This window comes from Xyrauchen texanus, chromosome 10 (assembly GCF_025860055.1).
Source record: "Xyrauchen texanus isolate HMW12.3.18 chromosome 10, RBS_HiC_50CHRs, whole genome shotgun sequence".
Lineage (NCBI taxonomy): Eukaryota > Metazoa > Chordata > Actinopteri > Cypriniformes > Catostomidae > Xyrauchen > Xyrauchen texanus.
This window is the reverse complement of record NC_068285.1, coordinates 25,448,938-25,475,168: the sequence shown is the minus strand read 5'-3', so window position 1 is coordinate 25,475,168 and position 26,231 is coordinate 25,448,938. Positions and strand designations below refer to the sequence as shown.

At 36.5% G+C, this 26,231-nt stretch overlaps 1 protein-coding gene across 1 annotated transcript; it reads left to right on the top strand.

Moving 5' to 3' along the window:
- The first annotated feature begins 265 nt into the window (after nt 1-265).
- Nucleotides 266-26,231, top strand: LOC127650662 (probable acyl-CoA dehydrogenase 6). Its single transcript, XM_052136242.1, has 9 exons — nt 266-497; nt 4,282-4,402; nt 17,846-17,975; nt 19,828-19,934; nt 22,508-22,675; nt 22,799-22,972; nt 23,799-23,960; nt 24,290-24,440; nt 24,803-26,231. Exons 1-9 carry the CDS (start codon nt 303-305, stop codon nt 24,891-24,893), a joined length of 1,299 nt encoding a protein of 432 aa, XP_051992202.1. The 5' UTR covers nt 266-302; the 3' UTR covers nt 24,894-26,231.

Genomic DNA, 26,231 nt, shown 5'->3' with positions numbered 1-26,231 from the left:
CTTTTGACTTCAAATTCTACGTAAGGGGCCGTTTACATCGCATCTGTCCACGCTATATTCAGTTGTTTTTCTATAACATACGCTAGATAGACGTCTTTGACCGTTGCGCTGTGCCACTATTTTAGTCACCGTGTTAAGTTAAAATGAACTCCAACTGTTAAAACGCGTCTCGATATACCTGTGCTCTATTCGTGGCGTTTCGTCGAGCTTTTTTAAGCTTAAGGACGTGTTCAGTGTGAATGCCCCCTAAAGTGGCTTACGCGCATGCGCATGTTCACACTTGTCTATGCTGTCTGCAAAACATGGCACTGCACGAGAGAATTTTGAGATTCAGTTTGGCTGTGAATCGTAATTTACTGAAAACAACTGTTGTCTGCAACAAGCGGAACTTGTCGGAAAAGGCGTCTTCCAGTCCGAAAGCAACATTCCCTGCCGAAACAATCGATCATGTTCTGTACACACAGGAACATTTTGCATTAAAGGCATCTTTGAGAAAGGTAGATATAGCAGAGTGCTATTGTGTTGTATACTTAATACAGTTCTAATTCTGTATCGAGATTAGTGTTTATTTCGTTTATTGTTGTGTGCATATCAAACGTACTTGAATGCGCAGGTCGAATCTATTTCAGCAAACGAATGTAGGTGAGAGGTCACTTACAACTTGCATAGCTCGCCATTTATATGGATTGATTATTCACATTTTAAGCTTTGGACGTCATTTGATGCGCCTATTTTTACGTTTTACATTGCAATTAGATTTATTTTACGTTTGTTTTGATGCTTCCAGGAAGCTCAGACTCTCACGTGACACAAATTTTTGACTATAGTCACTGGAGTCTAGCCTGTCAGAAAGGCTGTTTTGACTTTTTTTTGTTGTAGAATCATATCATGGATTTATGTATCATGAAATCTTTCCATTTCAAATTTATTTGAGTATAACAGCATATCGTAACACTCATATCACATCATAAGTTAATCATTACATTTTCTCCCAAAAGTGAAATTCTCTAATCATTTACTCACCCCATGTCACCCCAGATGTGTATCTTTCTTTCTTCTGCAGAACACAAAGATTTTTAGACTAATATTTCAGCTCTGTAGGTACATACAATGCAAGTGAATGGTGACCAAATTTTTGAAGCCCCAAAAAGCACATAAAGGCACCATAAAAATATTCCATAAACTCCAGTGGTTTAATCCATGTCTTCTGAAGTGATCTAATCCTTTTTGGACAAGAATAGACCAAAATGTAACTATTCTTTTACTCTTAATCTTGGCATTGCAGTTTTCTTGCAGTTTTCTCACGATGTGTTGCTCGATTACAATTCCTAGTGCTTGACGCATGCACAAAGCGCTAGATGACGCTAGGAAATTTAATCAAGCTTGAAATCATGATCCTCAAGGACACTGCTGAGGTCAAGGTTTGTAGTGATAAAGAAGTTACATGTTTGTCTGTTTTCGTGCCAAATCTATTGGATGTTTTAAGAAGACTTGGATAAAACAACTATAGTAATTTGGGTTATTTTATATGGCCTTATTGTGCTTTTTGTAACTTCAAATTTTTTGGTCACCATTCACTTGCTTTAATAGACCTACAGAGCTGAGATATTATTCTAAATTTCTTCATTTGGTTTCTGCTGAAGAAAGTCATACACATCTGGGACAGCATGAGGGTGAGTAAATGATAGCGGTGGGAGAAAAAAAAATTGATTCTCAGATGCATATCGATTCTCCAATTATTCTGAATCAATTCTCAAAAATAATCTATAACATCGATTTTGAGTTCAATGTAAACCGCGGCAGCACTGTGGTGCTTATGTGTGCACAAGAAACAAAGTGAGATGGTAGAAACAAATGGTAAATGTGCATATACTAAACCAATTGCACTAAACTGATCGCAAGCTGGATGAATCAACCACACAGCCATCTTCCTTGGCTGAAACTACTACTCATTCACAAACTTAAGCACATAGCAACTTGAAAGTTTATTTTTGATAAGTCAATAATCATCAAAGATATGCTTGTGCCCATTTTTGCACTGATTTGCACAGAAAAGAGAAAAAAACAGCTGAAAATAATGATGAGACACGTGGGTGATTTTTTAAAAATTTTCTAATAATTATTTTGTCTCCTGCTTCTTAATGCCTTCCTCTCATGTTGCGTCATCTATTTCATTTACTGTTGCTCATGGCTAGTGTCTCATCAGATCAGCGTGCATTCGAAATGCTTAATTGATTTCTTAAGCAGCAACCCCACTGTTTATGTAACTTTACTGTCACCTGTGGTGTGGAAAGAAGTTGTTGACATCTGCATTCTAACAGAAGTAGATGGCTCATGTTGCCATCCTGGACCAGCAACACATTGTGTTGTAGTGATATTTATAGGCCAGGGATTGATGAATTCTAAATTAATTATTTAATACTGAGTTTATTAATTAAAAAAAAAAAAAAACTTTTGAGGACAAGATGCATCGAGAATCGTTTTGTAATCTAATTATTACCCTTTGATTTGTAATCGAATCACCAGGCCAGTGAAGATTTACGCCTCTAGTAAATGATGAGAGAATTTTAATTTTGGTTAAACTATTCCTTTAAATAAAAGCAGACTTCCTTACTGAATAAGAAATGTATTAGGAGTTTTCCTCTCAAATTAGAGCTACCACTTCCCGGAAACATCACTTAATGTGTTATTCTGGTTATTTAAATGGCTATTGTGTGCATTATGTGTTGACAAATCATGCAGTAAGTAATTTCTTTGGATCCCATCAAACAATTTTCACCCTTCCTTTTGGCCTTAGCATGCAGTCACTGTCCTTTAGGGTTTTGAGTAAAGCCATACCAAGTATGACGCTTCTGTTCTACATGTTGTTTTACACCAGTTGTGCCAAATTCTTCAGCTGAAGAGGCTAAAGCTAGTTCATGTTGAGTTTGTTATGGTGTTGTTGAACCCAGGTCTTCTTTCGTTATCAAAATCTGTTTGTTTTGAACACTCCTTCTTTTGAATCAGTATGGGTTTTTGGGGAGGCTATTGAAGAAGCTTGTCTGCCTGCTTTTGGGGAAAGTTTGGTATCTGGTGCAGTTTGGCACGGCAATGTTTTTTGTTTTTTTGTACTTTTAAAGCTCATTTTGAAACAGTATTATTTGACTCTGTACACATTAAATGAGAAGTCATTTCCACTGCGTCTGAAAGTTTTATTGCCAATAACCTTAATTTAATTAGATAATTAAAATGAACTGCCTTTCATGCTTGAATCTATTTTAATTGTGCTGTTCTCATAATGTATATTGGGAAAAGAATTAGGCATTCCTCTGCTTGCTTTGTGTATTGCAATAATGAATAACCCCCATTACAGCATTATCATGTTTTTGTGATAAGACTCCAAAGCAGAACAGATATTGAGTTTTGTAAGGTATAATGACTTTTAATTACAGTTAGTTGAAAGACAAGTGTGCCATCTGTTCATCACCAAAATACTCATGCTCACACTCCCCCAAAAAACTAAAAATAATCAATTTAAAATTTGCACATTTCAATTACATAGAAAAAATCATAGTAATCTTTTACAAAGTAAAATAATAACAAATATATTTTAAGTTGTATTATTTAAATTTAGTTAAAAATTATACAATACAATTTAATGGAATTTTGTCATGAAATTTAAATGCCTAAATCTTAAAAATAGGCTAAAATATTTTTGCAAGTGCATAATGTTCATAACCTGTATGTTTCTTTCCTGGGCTGGCTGTTCTTTTCCAATGTGTGGAGGAGAAGAATTTCAGTGATTAACAACAAACATTATAATATGTTCCTCATAAAAACCTGTTGACTACTTTATGCTACATTTATGGTACTGGATTTTTGGTACCTTTTTGATTGTTTTAGAGTTTGACAGACAGTTCTCATTCCCTTTTGGTGTATGGAAAGGAGCAGCCTCCACATTCTGCTAAATTAGTAAATAATAACCAATTTTTTTATTTGGTTCTTTAATGGTTTTAATGGTTCTTGTTATAGAGCAAAAACATTATCATTGAACAAGACATCCAGACTGTAAATCATTGATCTCAGTTTTCCCCTTGAAGTGACTCAAGGAAGGCATGTTTTCACTGGCTATTGTAGCATCTTGAAGGAAGTTTATATAGATATATATATCATTTTTAAATGTTATTGTTATATACAAGTTAATTGCAAACTCATAAACTTTGGCTACTTAGCCAGGTCACATTCAGATTTAGTTACATTGCTCATTGAAGGTATCCTGTTGTATATTTGAATGTGTTACAGATCATTGATCAAGAGATCAACCCTTACGTAGATGAATGGGAACAAGAAGGGCAATTTCCTGCTCATAAGATCTTCAAGATCCTGGGTAATGCAGGATTTCTGGGAGTCAACAAGCCCATGGGTAAGCAGACATTTGCTACTTCAAACTTACAAACAGCAGCCAGAATTTTTTTTTAATATTTGTGAATTATGTCTGTCATTATACCAGAAAATGTAAGTTGCAGATATGAACTAGGATGTTTTGTATGAGGAATTTAATAATGGCAGAATTAAAGTTTTGAGTTACCATCTTCACAAAAGAAGAGAAAAATAAGGGATTGCTGGGTGCCCTTGAATCTTTTATGAGTAGAGATGGATTCATGAGAAAATAAAAGCAATAACCAGCTTGGAATATTACCAATCAGATATTAATTAATTTCAAAAATCACATATATAGACGGTCATTCCAACAAAAATGTAATAATCAGAAAAGAGGACTAGAAACTGATAAGAATTAGGACATGGGTTTATTGAGGACCAAAGTTTTCAAATGTGTTGTAAAAATAAACTATTAAAACTATATTTAAAAAAAAAAATACAAATAAAACCAGCTAGACCTGTCCATTAATATGATTTTTTTTTTTTTTTTTTTGGTGATTGACATAGGGGTTCTCAAACATAGAGGTGCAAAGATTGCAAGCCTGAACACAGTGCAGAAAGTAGTGCTGCCTGTGCGATTATATGACGGCAAAATGCTGCGATTTTATTAAATAAATAAGTGCATGTGTGGACGTGACAGCCCATTTTCTCTGAGAGCTGTTTGCCTATTTTTCTACACCGCTAATAAAAAGATGACCAGTCAGTCTCAGTTTATCAGTTTAGGGAGTGGCAAGTATGGTCATATGAGTTTCCGGTGTGTAGCGTGAAAATCAGGTGAAGATAGACGCCGAGCAGACCGACACTGAACTAGTGGCCAGAAAAAACAACACAGAAACACAAATCAGAGCTTGGCGATATATCTTTATTTCATCAATAATTAAAGTTAATATAATACAGGAGCGTAACATGTAAATAAACACAAACTCCAAAACTGTAATTCTCTGTGCGGTCAGAGCCGCTTCAACCAGTCGCGGAAGAGACACAATCTGAGCGGGAGTCGAGACCGGGAGAGATTTAAAGTTCCACCGGCTGATGCGCACTCTAACACGGAGACGCTCGTCTCTCACCCCCGCTGTCTGCAGCTCGCAACATGTTGCATCATTGTTGGGATCATCATGATAAGATCAATCTTATGTGAAAAATAACAACAACAATAAAATGTGTGTGTGTGTGTGTGTGTGTGTGTGTATATATATATATTTCAGAAAATGATACAAGAGGTACCAGCGATAAGTAGAACTTTTTAGAAAGAGGATTTGGAAATACCAGTTAGTCATTTAAAAAATAAAAAACACACAACAACAACAGTTTTAGTGGTTTGAGTGAACCACACTTTTATATCCAGTTTCCTTTTCAAAAAGTTTATACAAAGTACATGTTACATCCTGATTAAATGTCCTTGTTTGTTTGGACAATCTTATTTTCATGAACATTTGTATGTTCTTATTTATTGTTCTATTTTGTTTAGGTGTAATATTGAGAAAATAACACGTTTGCAAAGATATTATTTAATTTAGTAAAAATATAATTTGAATTTGAAAACACTGCATTTATAGTTGTTGTTGTTGCTAGTTTGTATGTTTGAGTTGAGAAATACACATTTCAGCATTATCAGTAATCTGTTTGTGCATTTTCCTTGATAACCAAGCAAGCTGACTCATGTTACCATTTGTTTATTATATCACATATTGTAATATTAGCCTCAATAATCGCAATATGACATTTTCCCCAAATTGTGCTGCCCTAGTAGAAAGTGATACAGTTGAATTCAGAAGTTTACATACACTTAGGTTGAAGTCATTAAAACTCATTTTTTAACCACTCCACATATTTCATATTAGAAAACGATTCACACAACGATGAACAATTGTTTACAGACAGATTGATTAACTTTTAATTGACTATATCACAATTCCAGTAGGTGCGAAGTTTACATGCACTAAGTTAACTGTGCCTTAAAGTAGCTTGGAAAATTCCAGAAAATTATGTCAAGCCTTTAGACAATTAGCTAATTAGCTTCTGATAGGAGGTGTACTGAATTGGAGGTGTACCTGTGGATGCATTTTAAGGCCTACCTTCAAACTCAGTGCCTCTTTGCTTGACATCATGAGAAATCAAAAGAAATCAGCCAAGACATTAAACAAATTTAAATAAAATTGTGGACCTCCACAAGTCTGATTCATTCATGGGAGCAATTTCCAAATGCCTGAAGGTACCACATTCATCTGTACAAACAGCAGTATGTAAGTGTAAACACCATGGGACCACGCAACCATCATACCACTCAGGATGGAGATGCATTCTGTCTCCTAGAGATGAACATAGTTTGGTGTGAAAAGTGCAAATCAATCCCAGAACCACAGCAAAGGACCTTTTGAAGATGCTGGAGGAAACAGGTAGACAAGTATCTATATCCACAGTAAAACGAGTCCTATATCAACATAACCTGAAAGGCTGCTCAGCAAAGAAGGGTAAGGCTTGAAGCCCGAAGACTGCACTACCCAGAACATTTGACCCAAGTTAAACAATTTAAGGCAATGCTACCAAATACTAACAAAGTGTATGTAAACTTCTGACCCACTGGGAATGTGATGAAAGAAATAAAAGCTGAAATAAATAATTCTCTCTACTATTATGCTGACACTTCACATTCTTAAAATAAAGACAGGGATTGTTTTCTGATTGTTATTAAATGTCAGGAATTTTGAAAAACTGAGTTTAAATGTATTTGGCTATGGTGTATGTAAACTTCTGACTTCAACTGTATGTCTTTATCAACAGCTTGCAGTTTTTTTTTACAAAAGTTGAGCAACTGATGCTCCACAACATCAAACATGAATTGGCATCAAGTGAAATGTTCCAAAACTGGGCAAATCATTAACAGACAAACACTTCTCAAGTAACAAACCCATGGGCTGGCCCTCATACTACTTTTATAAAGTATGTGTAAACATCATAAAGCACTGCTTTAGACACCTGGTTGGTACTGTTTATGTGAACTCTGTTCTATCAATTCCATTGATGTACTAAAGATTATCTAGGTACGTTTACAAAATTGACCAATTCAAATCTAAGATTTAACAATCAGCACTATGCAACTTTGGGCTCTCTAGCGGCATCTGTGGTTGAAACCTAAAATTGCAAGCAACTTGCAGAGGAAAATTGTGTTTCAGCACTGCTCTTCTGTATGGATGAATCTCATGCTTGTGGTTACCTGGACTTTTGCCTGTGATCACTTGGAAATAGTAACCTGCAGAGCCATAACATAACATTGTATTTTCACATATGATTTGTTTAAACATGTAAAACCTAGATATTATTTGCTTTTTGAGGAACACTTTTTATTTACATTTTAATATGATTTTTCAAGTGTTTCATCCATTACAAATATCAATAGAAAGGGATCATATCACTCATGATATGGCAGATATGAGTACAATTGGTTGATAGAACTTGTGTGGTTAAAAAAATGCATTCTACAGCCTCCGTGGATGATGCAAGTAAGCTGTTAACTATTTCTGTATCAATAGACAGTAGTAGACCTATGCTCTGCACACAGCTGTAAACTAAGAACACAAAAAGAGGATTCAATAAGGATGCAAATGATATACACTATCAAACATGCAAATAATTTACAAAAATAAGCAATATAACTATCACGATAATATACAGTTTCCTTAATTGTGTCTTTGGAAGTGAAGTTATAGAGGAGTGGTTGCACGCTAAACAAATTAATATGTACGTTAATGTGCTATGAAATTGATATAATGAACAACTTGAGTTTACATTAGCTTCAGTTTCGAGCCTCCCTAAGTGTGTTCCACTGTTCTTTTACCCCAGTCACAGAAATGCACAAGTTGTTTCATCACTTTCCATTGCCCTTTTAGCAGATAATGTGTTTACATTTACATTTATGCATTTGGCAGACGCTTTTATCCAAAGCAACTTACAGTGCACTTATTACAGGGACAATCCCCCCGGAGCAACCTGGAGTTAAGTGTCTTACTCAAGGACACAATGATGGTGGCTGTGGGGATCGAACCAATGACCTTCTGATTACCAGATTACCAGTTATGTGATTATGTGTTTCATCATGTCCACTCTTGTTTAAACACACCATCTGCTAAAAGGGCAAAAAGTTATTAAACAACCTTGTTCATTTCTGTGACTGGGACAAAAGAAATAAGAAAACAGTGGTACACTTAACAGGCGGTCGCACTAGACTTTGAACCCACAATTTCTATATTGGTCACGCATCCTTATCAATGTTGAACTTTTGTTCGCAGCGTTGTACTGAAATGTCTTCGCATGAGCTTGAGTTTCTGGTCTCCCGCGTTCAAATGCATTTATTTGGGAGTGAATGGAGCATGAAGTGTAATGTGACCACCCCTTTAGGAAGAAACACACACACTTAGTAAACCTTGAAACCACAGCAGTTTTATTAAATCAACCGGTTCTCATAGAACAACATTACTGTTTTTTGCAAAATTAGTTTACTTGCTGCCTTCTCCGTGTCGCTGCAGATTTCTAGTGAAGTGAACACTAGAGGCACATCAACAGCAATTAATTTTATTCGCTTTCACACAAATCACAAGTAAAAGGGCAGATTATCAGTTCATAAACACATACTTTTCACTCTGTTTCCCACACAATACAGTCTTATGACATCAACACACTTTTGCGATAATGCATGATACACTACATCTTAATGCTTGCATTACATAACCAACTACATTTACAAACTTATTCAAACATCTCAATTAACAAGCTTTCAGCAACTGCAGCGATACATGTAAGAAACTGACATTTCATTTAGAATAAATACCAGCACAGTTACATACTTCTCATGAGGTAACGTGGTATAAAATACTTAGAAGGCATGAATATTAGTAAACATTTTGCAGTTGCTTCAATGTAAAATGTAGCCTATTAAACATTCCGTGATCTGTGAACACAACATCCCCTGAGGGATTTTGGATTCTTTAAAGCATGATAACCAATGTAAACTCCCAAAAACCCTACCAGAATACATGTCCAAACATTATAGCAAGTAAACAACTTCCCCAAACAGTCAACAGTTAAACATCCAGAGACTACTGTCCTGCCGCTGCTGTTCTGAACTGCGTCTCACTGACTGACTGAACAGCTGTAGCTTCCCCAGCCACCACACATGCACGACAGTAGCTGGCCCGTCATTTCTAAACATTTGTGAACTTATGGACATGATGTAAACACACGGACCAATGCCGCACGCCTGCGATTTCACACAAATCTGACCCGACAGCTGAAAATAACAAATATTATTATAGGCTTACCGTAGTGAATTGGAAACGCAAGGACAGAGTTTTGAACACTGATGTTCTTATGTGCTCATACAATGATGGATTTTGTTTATTTTAACCAAAAATCTTATGTAGGGCAGCTTTAAATGATGTGTTTAAGGGTTAGTTCACCCAAAAATTCATCATTTACTCACCCTCATGTTGTCCCAAACTCATATGCAATGGAACAGAAAAGAAGATGTAAGGCAGAATGACAGCCTCAGTAATGAAAATGAACGGGGACTAGGGTTGCAATGATACACAAAATTCATGGTTCGGTACGTACCTCAGTTTTGGGGTCACGGTTTGGTACTGTTACGGTACTGCAGGGAAAACGAAGAATATTTAAATTATTTATTTTGAAAACAGTGGCTGATGAGCAATAATTCTTATTGTGACGGTTTAATTATACATGACTGCACTATTTCTTCAATGAAATTACAATACAAAACTTAAGAGCCTCTTATATGAACATTGTACAAAAACATAATAATAAAATAAAAATTTTGATATGTATAGCACCTTTCACAACACACATACTTTAAAGCATCTTTACATAATATCATGCATTAACGGAAAATGAAACTGTAATATCTATAAAGTCATCATTGTGTAGTTTGATAAAAAATTTATAAAAATAAGTAATTCAATGATAATTGTTTTTAGAAGCCCAGTGAGCAAGCCAAAAGGGATTGCAGCAAGGAACAAAACTCCATAAGATGTTGGATAATGGAGAAAAATTACCTTGGGAGAAACCAGGCTCACTGTCGTGGCAAATTCCCCTCTGGCTAACAGCATGAAAAAGAGTGCAATTATAATAATTGTAACAAAATTAAGCATTAGCAGTGCAGGTTTCTGTGTCTTTTGCCTTTTAGCTCGCCACTTGTACTTATCACTCAGTTTTCAAGTTTTTTATCAGGAAAATCAGAATATCAACTTTATCAGAGGAGAGGACAATTCATGGACAATTACATCACATGCTTGTTTATATACAGTACAGTGGACAATACAGAATTGCTGAAATGCATTCTTGTAAGAACTTTATAATGGGGCTGAAGCATGTTAAGCAGACTCTTAAATCCTGTGTTCTCAGCCACTGAGTGTGGTTGCATACCTGCAGTAATTAATACTCCAATAATAAATGCTGTTCTTTACCGCTTTAACTCTGTCTGAGCTTGCAGCGAGAGGCTGCTTTAATGCCGTGGTGAGACTAACTTGCACAGGCTGTTTATGCTTTGCTCCTGTAAGCTCAAGAGATACATGTGGATGATGTCTCCACAAATATGTCATCATGTGCTTCCTGACATATCCGACTTTGGTGAAACAGAGCCGACACACAGTCTTTGTCCTGTTCACTACTTGTTGCCCAGTATTACTGTAGTTTACTGCAAAATCATAATGCTCCCAAACAACAGATTTTAGAGACTTCAATGGGTCTTCAATCTCTGGCTTATTTAAGTCTGACATGTTATAAATATCCTGATATGTAAAAAATAGATTGGTTGTTTCGTTCACGGTGCATCATGGAAGTGGGCGGTCGCTCCGAGTCTCATTTTGCATGCTGTGTTGGAAGTGGTTCTATGATTCGTGAAGCTTCCTCCAGGCGGCTGTGGCTCAGGTGGATACCGCTAAGGTTAAAAAGGCGCTATATATATGCAGACAATTTACCATTTATAAACTTCACATGCATTTATCTGATCCGCAGTTTCTAGTGTACCGTTTGGTGCTCTTTTCTGTAAAATATTTGTTCCGTGCGGTCCTGTGTAGTTCTGCAATTTGTTTTTACATTTTCATTTTAGTTCTACGTGGTTAGTGTTGTTCATTATATGTTGTTTTAATACTGGTTTCAAACATACTAACATATGTAATAATTTGTGTGACTGCGTGTTCCATACCGAAGGCCCTGTCTCCATTCAGTTTGGCGCAGATATGTGTACCATTGCAGCCCTAATGGGGACTGAGGCTAATTTTCTGCCAGACATCTGCTTCTATGTTCCACCAAAGAATAAATGTCATATGAGTTTGGACCAACACGAGGATGAGGAAATTATGACAGAACTGTAGCCTTATAATTTCCTATTATTTTCATGTGGGCCACTGGGCAAAACTGCTTTATAAATCTGTAGGTCAGAGGAGAGGAGCACTGGCATTAAAAAAAATGCTGATACGGACACTTCTGTATTAGCTGGCTGGATTAAAGCAGTGCTTGTGGAGGATGTCCTAGACAGAAGATTAGTACGCAGGGCCTCACCCCATATGACATATGCAGCACTTATACTCTTGCAAGTCTCTAAACAGTAACATATCCATTCAGATGAATTCACTACTATATTACATGTATTAAATTAAATGTAGCTTTTTCTCCAGCTATTTCTGCACTATTTTTTAACAAATTTGTTTCTCTCTTGCGCTCACTCTATAAAGCTTTTTGTAGATATTTTTATGTGTTTGATCAAATTCGGCATCATCAGTGTTCGCAAAATACACATTTCTTTTAGATAAAAATTGTTGTGATTGTGATTGGATAGTTTAATCCAGTCATGTACTTCAAATAACAGTGTGATTTTATTGGTTTTACAAGCCATATCTTTGGTTACTTTTGATTAGAGCAACTGAGAAGGCCGCATAGGCGATAGAAAAATTCTAGGAGAGGAGAAATACAGGACAAAACACAAATATTTCAGTATAAGTCGGGACACTAGAAAAAGTGCTTCAATACAGGAAAAATTGGACATCTGGCCACCCTATATATACTGCTCCACTGCAAAATTATCAGTTTCTCTGGATTTACTATTTAGAGGTATGTGTTTGAGTAAAATTTACATTTTTGTTTTATTCTATAAAGTACTGACAACATTTCTCCCAAATTCCAAATAAAAATGTTGTCATTTAGAGCGTTTATATGCAGAAAATAACAACTGTTCAAAATAACAAAAAATATGCAGTGTTTTCAGACCTTGAATAAAGCAAAGAAAACAAGTGCAAGACACTGTGGCTTGAAGGCCTCTCCAGGTCTCCGTCTAACCTTTGGATGACCAGGTGGAGTATCAGTGATTATCTGGGGGTGCTTCAGCAAGGCTGGAATCGGCAGATTCATCTTTGTGAAGGATGTATGAATCAAGCTAAGTACAAGGTTATCCTAGAAGAAAACTTGCTTCCTTTTGCTCTGACAATGTTCCCCAACTCTGAGGATTGTTTTTTCCAGCAGGACAATGCTCCATGCCAGGTCAATCTAGGTGTGGATGGAGGACCACCAGATCAAGACCCTGTCATGGCTAGCCCAATTTCCAGATCTGAACCCCAATGAAAACCTCTTGAATGTGATCAAGAGGAAGCCACAAGCCAACAAAAAAGCTGAGCTGCTTGAATTTTTGTACCAGGAGTGGCATAAAGTCACCCAACAGCAATGCGAAAGAGTGGTAGAGAGCATGCCAAGACGTATGAAAGCTGTGATTGAAAATAAAGGTTATTCCACCAAATATTGATTTCTGAACTCTTCCTAAGTTAAAACATTATTGTGTTGTTTAACAATGATTATGAACTTGTCTTTTTTGTTATTTTGAACAGTTGTTATTTTCTGCAAATAAATGCTCTAAATGACAATATTTTATTTGGAATTTGGGAGAAATGTTGAAAGTACTTCATAGAATAAAACAAAAATTTTCATTTTACTCAAACACATACCTATAAATAGTAAATCCAGAGAAACTGATCATTTTGAAGTGGTCTATATATATATATATATATATATATATATATATATATATATATATATATAAATATATAAATGGAAACCTGGAAATATCAGGGGATTTTAAAGGAATAGTTCTCACAAAAATGATAATTTAGTAATTTTTTACTCATCCTCATGATGTTCCAAACCTGCATGACATTCTTGCTTCAGTGGAACACAAAAGAAGCTGTTTGGCAAGATGTTACAGTCTCAGTCACCATCCACTTTCATTATATGGAAAAAAAGATGCAATGAAAGTGATTGGTGACTGAGCCTGTTAGTCACTAACATTTCTGCTTTTGTGTTCCAAAGAATGTCATACAGGTTTGGAACAACATGAGATGAGTAAGTGATGAACAACTTTTAATTTTTCGATTAACTATCCCGTTAAAGTTGAAAAAGTATATGTCATGGAAAAGTCACAGACATTTCTATAGTGAATAATATTTTTTCTACCTATGCTGGGCTTCAATGTATTTCATTGGACTAGAAGTTGCTTTTTGTGAGTGTGATCTATTAGATTATTTAAAACAAATCCTTATCCAGTTTGTTTTACTAGCATGACTGGATAAATCAATCAAATTCATTGGTCAAAATGTGTTGAAAACCTGTATTAGGTTTGGATTTTAATTATTGAAAATATTTTCTATTTTGATTCCTAAGAGTTTTTGTGGTTCCCATAACAACTTATGCCTGTAGGAATCACAGCTTACACAACTTGGTGGAAACAACTCCATTTTATAGAACACTGGCATTTCTCCAGAATGCCTGTTTTTACAACCCCTGCCAACCTCAACACAGATAAGGCACTAACGCTCCATGCTTATCCAGACTGTCCAGTCCTCTAACATTTACTCAAGCACTGAAGTATGTGGACCCTTCTGATATTACACTACAAGGAGAATCATTCTGCACCGGAGAATATCTTCAATGTTTGCCATGGCATAAAAAAATTAAGATTCCTACCTCCCACTGGCTGCCATCCACTCCCTAAAGTTGGCACATGACATTAAACATACTTTTCCCATTTTTTTCCCAACTGGATATCCTAGTATTTCATGATATACTGTATATACACTGGCAGCCAAAAGTTTGGGATAATGTAAAGATTTTGCTGTTTCGGAAGGAAATTGGTACTTTAATTCACCGTAGTGGCATTCAGCTGATCACAATGTATAGTCAGCACATTACTGATGTAAAAAACGGCACCATCACTATTAAGATATTTTTTATCAAATTTAGAAAGGCCCCATTTCCAGCAGCCATCACTCTAGCACCTTATCCTTGAGTAATCATGCTAAATTGCAAATTCGGCACTAGAAAATCACTTGCCATTACATTTACATTTACATTTATGCATTTGGCAGACGCTTTTATCCAAAGCGACTTTCAGTGCAATTATTACAGGGACAATCCCCCCGGAGCAACCTGGAGTTAAGTGCCTTGCTCAAGGACACAATGGTGGTGACTGTGGGGTTAGAACCATTATATCACAGTTGAAAGCTATTTGGTTCTTTAAATGAAGCTTAACATTGTCTTTGTGCTTGTTTTTGAGTTGCCACAATATGCAATAGACTGGCATGTCTTAAGGTCAATATTAGGTCAAAAATGGCAAAAAAGAAACAGCTTTCTCTAGAAACTCGTCAGTCAATCGTTGTTTTGAGGAATGAAGGCTATACAATGCTTGAAACTGCCATACATTGGCATTTCATACAAAGGTGTACACTACATTCTTCAAAGAAAAAGGATATCTGTCTATAACAAGGATGGAAAGAGATGTGGATGGCCAGATGTACAACTAAACAAGAGGATAACTACATCAAAGCCTCTAGTTTGAGAAATAGACGCCTCACATGTTTCATGTACAACAGTAAAGAGAAGGCTCAGGGTTGCAGGCCTTATGGGAAGAATTGCAAAGAAAAAGCCACTTTTGGCAGAAAAAGAAAAGGTAAGAGTGGGCAAAGAAACACAGACATTGGACAACAGATCATTGGAAAAGAGTGTTATGGATCTTAACCCCATTGAGTTTTGTGGGATCAGCTAGACTGTAAGGTGCGTGAGAAGTGCCCGACAAGACAACCACATCTATGGCAAGTGTTACAGGAAGTGTGGGGTGAAATGTCACTTGAGTATCTGGACAAACTAACAGCTAGAATAGCAAGGATCTGCAAAGCTGTCATTGCTGCACGTGGAGGATTATTTTTGAGAACTCTTTGAAGTAGTTTAAGAAATTCTGAAAAAAACATTTCAAATCGATATAGTAATTTTTCACATTATTAATGTCCTGACTCTACATTGTGATCAGTTGAATGCCACTTTGGTGAATAAAAGTACCAATTTCTTTCCATAAGAGCAAAATCTGTACATTATTCCAAAATGTCCGCCAGTATAAATTATATTACCCAGTATACACTTTTTAATGTAGTTAAAAAAAAAAAAGTATTTTGCATTGTTTTTTGCATTGTTTTCGAGGATGTCATGGATACTGTCCATGTTGACATCTGCCTAATCTGGCTAGCTTCAAGCCAAGTGACAGATTAATTAATGCCAACATACTGTAGAGTTAATAATGTCAGAAACAAAAGATTTGTTAGCATTTTCTTCTCCCTTTTAAAGTTGCCAATTTACTTTAATATTGTATCTATTCACATTTTTGGGGTGTGTTGCATTTTATTATTTGTATTTAGCTTTGTATTTTTCTGCTGTCCACAAACTTATAAAAATAGACCTGCGACCCACCAGTTAAGATCCCCTATTTTAGTGTGTGGTTCAGAGTACATCAGTAGAAGCTATCTGGGATTTGTGATCTCTCTTGTGCTCACATTTGGGTTTTTTACTCATGGTTTCATAAGCTATTATGTGGTCTGTAGGATCATGTTCTCTAAGGTTAATCTCTCCAATCAATGAAGCTATTTACATACTGTATTGGACTCATGAAAATGCCTTGAAGCCACAGCACTGGTTTGATGTTTCATTAAGAGTAATATGTCTGCTGTTTGTTTTACTTTAGTCTCTGCTGTCCATCCATTTCTGTGCAGCTATATCTGTTTCCTCTGTTCTCTGGCTGCTTCTTTCCTTATTGTGACAAACCAAATCTTATCCATACCATCATAGGGCCTGATAATGGAATACAACAGAATGTAGTACTGTGGAAAATGCAGGATGTGTTTTTCTAAATCTTTATTTGCGCTTATTGCATCAACAGAACACAGTTTTTTACTTTTGTAATATTTTGTTATCTAAATGACATGGAACATAAAATTACATGAATAAATGCTTAATCAGAAGAGTAATATTTATAATATTGATGCTTTTATTACTCAATGTCATATAAGACTACTTACACAAACTTTGCTTAGTGTTTTATAATAATGGCTAAATGGACCACAGGGATGAGAAAAGTTCATCTCGAGATTTTCATAACTATCGGAAAAATGTTGACGACTCTTACACAATGAATATTTGATCAATGTCTCAATACTTGAATGTTTATTTTAAAGGAATAGTTTACCCAAAAATGAAAAATTGTGTCATCATTACTTAGACTTATATCATTACAAATAGTTTATCTTTCTTCTGTGGAACACAAAAGGAAATATTTAGTAGAAATAAGAACCCAAAAAGCACCATAAGAGGAACATAAAATTAGTTAATATAACCCATGCTCTACAATCTTCTGAAACCAGCTGATAGCTTTGTGTGGAACAGACCCAAATTTTTATGCACTGAAAAGTCGTGGTCAACATTCACTTTCATTGGATTGAAAAGAGCAGCTTTTCAAAAGGGGATTTCTTGGAATGCTCAATTCCCAATGCGCTCTTAGTCCTTGTGGTGACGTAGTGACTCGCCTCAATCCGGGTGGCGGAGAACTAATCTCAGTTGCCTCCACATCTGAGATGTCAGTCCGCACATTTTATCATGTGGCTTGTTGAGCGCATTACTGAAGAGACCTAGCATGTGTGGAGGCTTCACGCTATCCTCCACTGCATCCACGTCCAACTCACCATGCGCCCCACCGAGAATGAGAACCACATTATAGTGGCCATGAGGAGGTTACCCCAACGTGACCCTACCCACCCTAGCAACCAGGCCTATTGGTTGCTTAGGAAGCCTGGCTGGATTCACTCAGCATGCCCTGGATTCGAACTTGTGACTCCAGGTGTGGTAGTCAGCATCTTTACTTGCTGAGCTACTCGGGTCCATTTGGCAGCTTTGACATTCTGAAATGCATAAATCTTGTTGTGTTCAACGGAAGAAAGAATGTAAAAAGAGTTTCGAAAGACAAAATAAACATGGTCAAAACAAAAATCTGAAGTGATGTGACATGAATATGATCTGATATACATTAACTTGATGTTTTTCTTGGCACCAGAGTATGGAGGTTTGGGGCTAGACTTCAGCTACAGTGTGGCCGTTGCTGAAGAACTGGGGAACATCAACTGTGGTGGAATTCCCATGGCCATTGGAGTTCAGAGTGACATGGCAACGCCTGCACTCGCAAGGTAATAGATTCTACACACGGCGACTTCCACATTTTGTCATCAGAGGCGCACTTATGTCTGGTGCTGCACTGAAATAATTTTAATCCGGTGCTGATAAATGCAGTCAGTTATTTCTGCAGATGACACTGAACAATGTCCATCACACATTGAGACACTGAGCCATTGCTTTATCCAGTAAAAAGGAGAAGGGCTTTAATAACGTATCATGTTGAAATATTCAAGTTATATTGACAACTATGAAGGTGCATATTCACAAGCCATAGACCAGCACAGGCTTAGCAAGGTCCCCTTTTCTAACTGAATATAATTAGACCTGTAATTATTTTTATTATTTCTTGCTAGATAAAGTATACCACTTTTGTGTTGTAAGTTAGTATAATATGAAAATTAACAATATTCCCACTTCATATCAAATTCGAGAGTGAACGATAACATATTCCCTAACGTATTGACCCTTTCTTAAACCATACCATCTGTCTAATGGTGTTCACTGGTGTGTGTGTGTGTGTGTGTGTGTGTGTGTGTGTGTGTGTGTGTGTGTGTGTGTGTGTGTGTGTGTGTATACAGTATATATATATCTATATATCTATATATATAGATATATATATATACGGTATATGAAAATGCTTTCATGTTTTCATTTAATTAAAGTAGACATCAAACAGTGTCTCTGGTTACTCCACTAGAAAAACAGTCAGCTGGCCTTGTCATTAAATGCAATTTGTCTCACAATGTCTCACTTTCCAACTAAAATATGGGTGCAATTACTGAAAGATAGTAGTAAAATCTGAACTCTAAAACTTAACAAGTTCTGAAGCAATGTGAGGCCAGATGCTACTGGGCAAGGCATTATAACATGTGTACCATATGTTTCTTTACTTAAAGCAATATTTCACCTAAAAATGAAAAATCTGTCATGATTTACTTAACCTCATGTCGTTCCAAACCCCTTTGACTTTTTCTTATGCTAATTAATTATTTTAATTAATATTTCAGTTCGCCTTCTTTAACAAAATTACATTTGGTATTACCTTAACTTAAAGCTTAAAAAAGCTCCCAAAAGTGTCATAAAAATAGTCAATTGTGTGTGTGTGTGTGTGTGTGTGTGTGTGTGTGTGTGTGTGTGTGTGTGTGTGTGTGTGTGTGTGTGTGTGTGTCATATTCCATGTCATCTGAAGGCTTATGGTGTGTTTTGATGAGAAATTATACAAAATGTAATTAATTTTTCAGTGAAAATCTTGACATCCTTTGAATGTTGACTGATAAACTACTTAAATTCTGGATTGTTTCTCACCTAAACTTATTAGATGCCTTCAGAAGACCTGGAATATGATGGCACAAGTCATGACTACATTTTGTTTTGTTTTTTTAACTGTAAAGTGAGTCACTATACACAGGCATTGTTTTGAGAAGATGGAGAGGGATCATCATTAAAACATCTTTTCTGTTTCACATAATAATAAAAAAAAAAAAAAAAAGAGAAATTCAGGTTTGGAACAACATAATTTGGATTTTGTTTGGCACCACGGTAGCTACTTTTCCCTTTCACATATTCTGACTGCAGGTTGTTCTGAAGTGATAATCATGCACTGTGTTCACTCCCTGCAAAACTCGTATTTGTTTTAGCCATCTGAATCGAGAAAATCAAGTATTACATTTAGTGCCCTTTGTGATTATGCTGTGTTGATTATGCAGTTTGTCTGAAATTGTCTTTGCTGGTAATAAAATGTAAATCTCTTCTATAACCCATGTCGTCACATTTCAACCGATTCAATGAAAAGTTGCTATGACATAGATTAAATGATTGCTGGAAAACTGTGAGGATGTCACTGTGACATTTGTGCTATTGTAGGTTTGGCTCTGCAGAACTCAAGAGCGAGTTCCTGCTGCCCACCATAATGGGAGACAAAGTGGCCTGCCTAGGGGTGAGCGAAATTGGAGCTGGCTCTGATGTTGCTAGTAAGTTATTTACTGGAGGAGATACCATACAAAAAAGACAATAAATGTTGCCACTGGTGTCTTAAAAACGAGATGTAAACATCACAAGAGTCAAATTCTTAATGTAATTAATTTAATGAAGATTTCTAAGCATTTAGGTCAGGGAGATTAAAAGACTTCACTAGATCAAAATACCATGTTGTGCTTACAGATGCATTTTACACGTGTTATGTTTTTGTAAATGAGCTTTAAGCTGGTAGCAGTCCCTCTAATGAGCCTTGTTACTGTAGCTATTATTTATAAGAGTATTATTTCTGCCAGTGGCTTGGCTAAAACTAGGTTATTAAAGAGCTCCAAAGGAGATATAAATTTGTTTTGAGGTGAAAAAGTCAGGGTTCCTACTCTAATGGAAAACCTAGAAATATACTGTAAGTTCATTTTAAAACTGTTTTTTTCATGGCCTCGAAAAATCATGGAAATTTAGTGAATTTGAATTTAGTTTTGCTGTGCTCTAAAATATTTAATCAGCTAGATATTGCCCTTTGTAAGTGCTTGTGTGGAGTAAAACTTGCCATAAAGAAGTGTGTCAGTCAGGCCTGTTAGACATTTGTGCACTAATTAGTACTGTATATTCTTTTAAGTATAAACTGCATGCCCAATTATTAGGCAAATTATATTCCTCAGGATTCATTTTGAACAAACACAATGCTCTTAGTCAATCCAAAATGTTATTGAACCTCAAACCTGAATGTTTAACAAAGAAAAAGTGAGTTTTGTCTTTCTCAGGGGAAAAAGTGTGCACAATTATTAGTCAACTCAATTACAAAAAAAAGTTCTCCCAACTCAATAGAGTAGGTGCAACAAATAAGTAACACAAAATGACAATTAAATAAAATTTTTGGCCTTTCAAAAATATTCAGTGATCAATATAGCCACCTTTCATTTCAATAACTGCCATGAGCCTGCCATCCATGGAGTCTGTCAGTTTCTTGATCTGTTCACGATTAACTTTCACTGAAGCAGCAACCACAGCCTCCCAAATGCTGTTCAAAGAGGTGTATTGTCTTCCCTCACTGTAAATCTCACGTTTGAGAGGTTCCCACAAGTTCTCAGTAGGAATTAAGTCAGGTGAGCAAGGGGCCCAAGTCATTATTTGGGCATCTTTGAGGCCCTTGCTGACTAGCCAAGCATTGGAGTACTTGGATGCATGTGATTGAGCATTGTCCTGCATAAAGATCATGGCCTTCTTGAATGCTGAGGACTTCTTCCTGTACCACTGCTTGAAGAAAGTACTTTCCAGAAACTGGCAGTAGTTTTGAGAGTTGAGGTTCAGTCCATCTTCAACTCAAAATGGTCCAACTACCTCATACTTAATGATAGCAACCCACACTAGTACCCGTACTCCACCTTGTGGCACCTGACTCGAAGTGGTGCCCTGTCTCCATTAGTGATCCAGCCACGGGCCCATCCATCTGGTCCATCAAGAATCGCTCTCATTTCATCCGTCCATAAAACCTTTGAAAAATCTGTCTTCATGAATTTCTTTGCCCAATCTTGACAATTCAACTTGTGAATCTTATTCCGTGGTGGACGTGTTTCAACCTTCTTGACCTTGATGTCTCTGAGCACTTGGCACCTTGTACTTCTGCACACTCCAGGTAGGTTGCAGTTCTGGAATATGTTAGCATTGGAGGGGAATGGGTTCCTGGTAGCGTCATCTTTAATTCTTCTCAAGTCTTTTGCAGTTAATTTGCTCCTTTTCTTCTACATGCATTTTTTGCATCCCAGTTGACTATTCGCAACAAAACGTTTGATTGTCCAGTGGTCACGCCTCAATAGTTTAGCTATTTCAAGAGTGTTGCATCCGTCTGAAAGGCATTTTACAATATTTGACTTTTCAGTGTCATTTTAGGTAATGAAGCTGCCTAATAATTATGCACACCTTGATATAAGGTGTTAGTCACCTTCGCCACACCCTCCCTCATTACACAAATACATACCACGTGAAAATGATTGAATTCAATAAGCATTCAAGTTTATATGGTTTGGAGTTGGAAAATGTGCATGGAAGATCAGAATACTTACTTGTCTAATTATATGTACATTTATATTTATGCATTTGGCAGACACTTTTATCCAAAGCGACTTACAGTGCACTTATTACGGGAACAATCCCCCCAGAGCAATCTGGAGTTAAGTGCCTTGCTCAAGGGCCCAACAATGGCATCTTGGTGGTGCTGGGGCTTGAACCCCCGACCTTCTGGCCAGTAACCCTGAGCCTCAACCACTGAGCCACCAGTGCCCCAGCAATAATAATAGGACACCCAGTGTATTAATTCAAAAGATTGGTACCTGACATACGAAATCCACCCCAGCAATTTCGCTAAATGATTTCTATAAAAACGTTATCTAGTTTATCAATTTGAAAGGTCATTAAAAAGTCAAGGAAACTTATTGGTCAAAAAAGGGTTGGAACCTTGGACAGTACTGAATTGCTTAAGGTTGCAATTTTAGGCATAATGGATGAACTGAAGACTGTAATAACTTACTAAATAAATAAATAAACTAAATAAATAACTACCTGTCTCCTAAAGGCATAAAGACAAAAGCTGTGCACAAAGGAGATGAATATCTCATTAATGGTGGAAAGATGTGGACCACAAACGGCACCCAAGCTGACTGGATGTGCCTCCTGGCCAACACCAGCGATGACCCTCCACACAAGAACAAATCCCTAATCTGCTTACCCATGAATCTACCTGGTAAGACTGTATGCAATTTTAATAAGCCTTCTAAACTTTGTAGAATTTCAAAAAAGATTCTGTTTTTGTGGCATCTTGTGTTCTACCAAAGAAAACATGCCGATATTAACAATGTGTTTGCAGGCATTCATATTGCACGCAAGATAGATAAAATGGGGATGCGCTCCTCGGATACAGCAGAGGTGTTTTTTGATGATGTGCGGGTGCCCTGTAAGAATGTCATAGGGCAGGAGGGAATGGGCTTCACCTATCAGATGCTGCAATTCCAAGAGGAGAGACTCTGGGGAGTGGCCAACAGTAAGTAATCCTTTCTGCCACCCACACATCATATCGAACGTCAAACCTTTCTGAGTTTAGGGATTGGTGCGGGCATGATGTCAGTGTTGCAAGTGTGCGTACTGTGAAGCCAAACCGCTTTTCTCTCAGGTCAAATGTGTTTACATCTTAGTCAAACTTCAGGCTGAGTATGTGTACGGCCGTGTTTTAAAAAAATATTTGCCATTTATCTTTTGAGTATAAATGGCATTTGAATCAATTTGATTTAATTATCGTTTTAGTTTAGCTTTTGTTAGTTTTTACTCTTGTCAGTTTTATCAGTTTTTTCTAGTTTCAGTTTATTAATTTTTTTAATTTGATCCCCTTTTCTCCCAATTTGGAATGCCCAATTCCCACTACTTTGTAGGTCCTTGTGGTGGCACGGGGGGTCAATATATTTAGTTTTATTTGATTATTTAGGACTGGGAATGTTGATGCATCAATTTCATGTTTAATAATAAAGGTGGGTTGTAAATGTAAAAAATGTATTAACATACTGTATATTAAAAACGAAAGGTGAAATTTATTCGATTTTACTTTAGCTTGTTTTGGAAAACTCTTTTTTTTTTGGCAAATCTTTAAGTAATTATGTAAATTCTAGTTGTCGTTTTAGTTTTTGTTAACAATAATAACACTGGTTCTGCTGACTTGCTTTTGCTATCATCAGCAAACACATTTCTGCCTGCTTCCTGTATAGATTGCAATCCTAGAACCATTTCCTTTATCATATAATTGGTTGAAAACACACTGGAATACAATAGAGTGGTAAGCCTTGATATTTCCATACTTGCACTCTTGTTTTTTCAAGTCCTAACGATGATGGAGAAAGTTGTCCAAGAGACCATTAATTACACCAGACAGAGGAAGATCTTCAATCAGCCAATTCTGTACAACCAGGTAGTTCACTTCAGGCTAGCAGAGCTCGAGACAGAGATTGAGCTGTTGCGCTCCCTTCTGCATCGCGCCACCGGTGAGTTCAACCCATTCGCAAATTATTTCAGAGTGATTTCATATGCCAGTTATCCATAATGGGGAGCAATGCAATTTCATGGGTTTGGATCTGGCAACTCAAAGTCTCAGAGTGGCTGACTGCAGGCCTAACAACTGCCAATTCAATAATGGAAAGAAATGGAGTGAACGCTGACTTGAAATCATTCCATCACGCCTGTTAACTTGCCGCCTCTGTCAAGATGTGAAATTAAAATTTGAAGCAGACTGGAAACATGTCACAATAAACTGAAAATTAAATGCCTGTGGAATTCAAATGATGTTTGATAAATTTTTGTGCACTTTCATTAGCGCTGTACATTAAAGGAAATGATGTAACTAAGTTGGCATCGATGGCTAAGCTGAAGGCCGGACGACTGGCTCGAGAGCTTGGCGACAGCTGCCTGCAGTACTGGGGTGGCATGGGCTTTACCAGCGATGTCCTAGTCAGCAGGTTCTATAGGTCAGTTTCTTTTGTTTGCTAATATTTGAATTGAGGTGAACATGCATGCTAGTGCCCTTGGACCTTTATCCTGGCTCCCAGAGCTGTAGTGACACCTAGTGATGTGACATATTGGACTTGCATATGTCTTTCAGGGTTCCCACACCTTTTGAACAATTAATTGATATGACCTTTCTGGTCATTTGTGATTACTGGATATGGATATCTAAATCCATTTTAAGAATTTTTAACAGTCATTTTATAGAGTTTAATAGTTTGGAGCTGAGAGAAAATGTTACATTTGCTATGGAAATGTCCATGACTTTACAAGGACTTTTTGACTGTTTTTGTATATATCGAATACAGTTTTATTGTCATAACAGGGACTCGAGATTGATGTCCATTGGTGCAGGAGCTGATGAGGTCATGCTGTCAATCATATGCAAGTACATGGACACTCTACCAAGGAAATGACTTCACCATTAATTATTATCAGAATGAATTAATTTTGAAAAATTAAGTGCACTTAAAAGGAACTCTAAAATTAAATGTTTCAAGAAAGTATCAGTTCTAAAAGCATTTCTAACCGTTTTAGATGGCGATATCTATAACTGTCAGCCAATACATTCTTATTGTAGTCCTCTTCATAACGATGCATCTTGTTGCCTTAATGGAGACTTAGTTGATTACCTGCTTTTGGAAAAGTTTGTGTAAATTGTAAAATAGAAATATGTAAATTCTGAATATAGCTGTAAATGTATAATTTTGTTAATATGCATGAAAAACATTAAACAGATTTCATCATTCTCAAATGTTAGTTACTCATGCAAACCACAAATGGAAAACAGGGCTCATGCTTTTTGTAACTGTTTATGTCAATATTCTCTCAACTGACATATATTTACAAATTAGTCTCTATAAAATGAAACCATGCATCATGTTTACCACAGAAAGCAAAAGGGTTAGAAAAAATACTTGTAAAATGTAATTCATATGTATATTTATAGATTTCTGGTGTGATTTCAGAGTATTGTAGAAAATATGAATTGCACATAAGATCACATATCTCCTCATGTATTTCCTCAAAAAGAGCACAAGTTTTGACCAACTTTCTCGGGATGCAAATTTTGTGTAGACGGTACAGAAATAATAAACTTTGCAATATCACAGGGGTTGATTAGGTCTGTGTTGGGTGGCTTCTACCATGTCCAACTTCATTTAAAATGAAAAGAGTTTCAGAGTGCTGCTGTGATCATAATGGTTGACATAGCATTTTAATTTATTAAAACTGGATGCACACAAACTTATAGGCGAGTAACCCCATTAAACACAGGCCATTATAACTGAATAAAATGAGAAGGGATGCATAATTTTAATTGATATAATATTTTCTTGATCCACATTCGACAAGTTACCCTTGTATAATCCTTAAAATTATACAAGGGTCACTTTTGGTGATTTAGAACAGATTTATTCCTCATTGCACATTGTCTCTCAATGGTTCTGTCTATTGTCCAATGGAAAGCATCCTCACACTCCTGAATTACCTCAGTCATCATCACTGCAAAGTTTCCCATCCTCTAGACCAAATGAGCATGAGACGTAAGGAAGAAATATTCTCAAGAGTCCTGGATCTCATCAGTCCTGCGATCACCTCAGATTGATCACCCAGTACAGGACAACAAAAACAAACAGGACAAAAAGCAATACACCTTGGTTTGGCTTCCCCTGGCAAGGAGCTTCAATCTACCCATGGTGACACAAACATGAGATGTTTAAGCTATTCGGGTCAATGTTTTAATTTGAATTTTT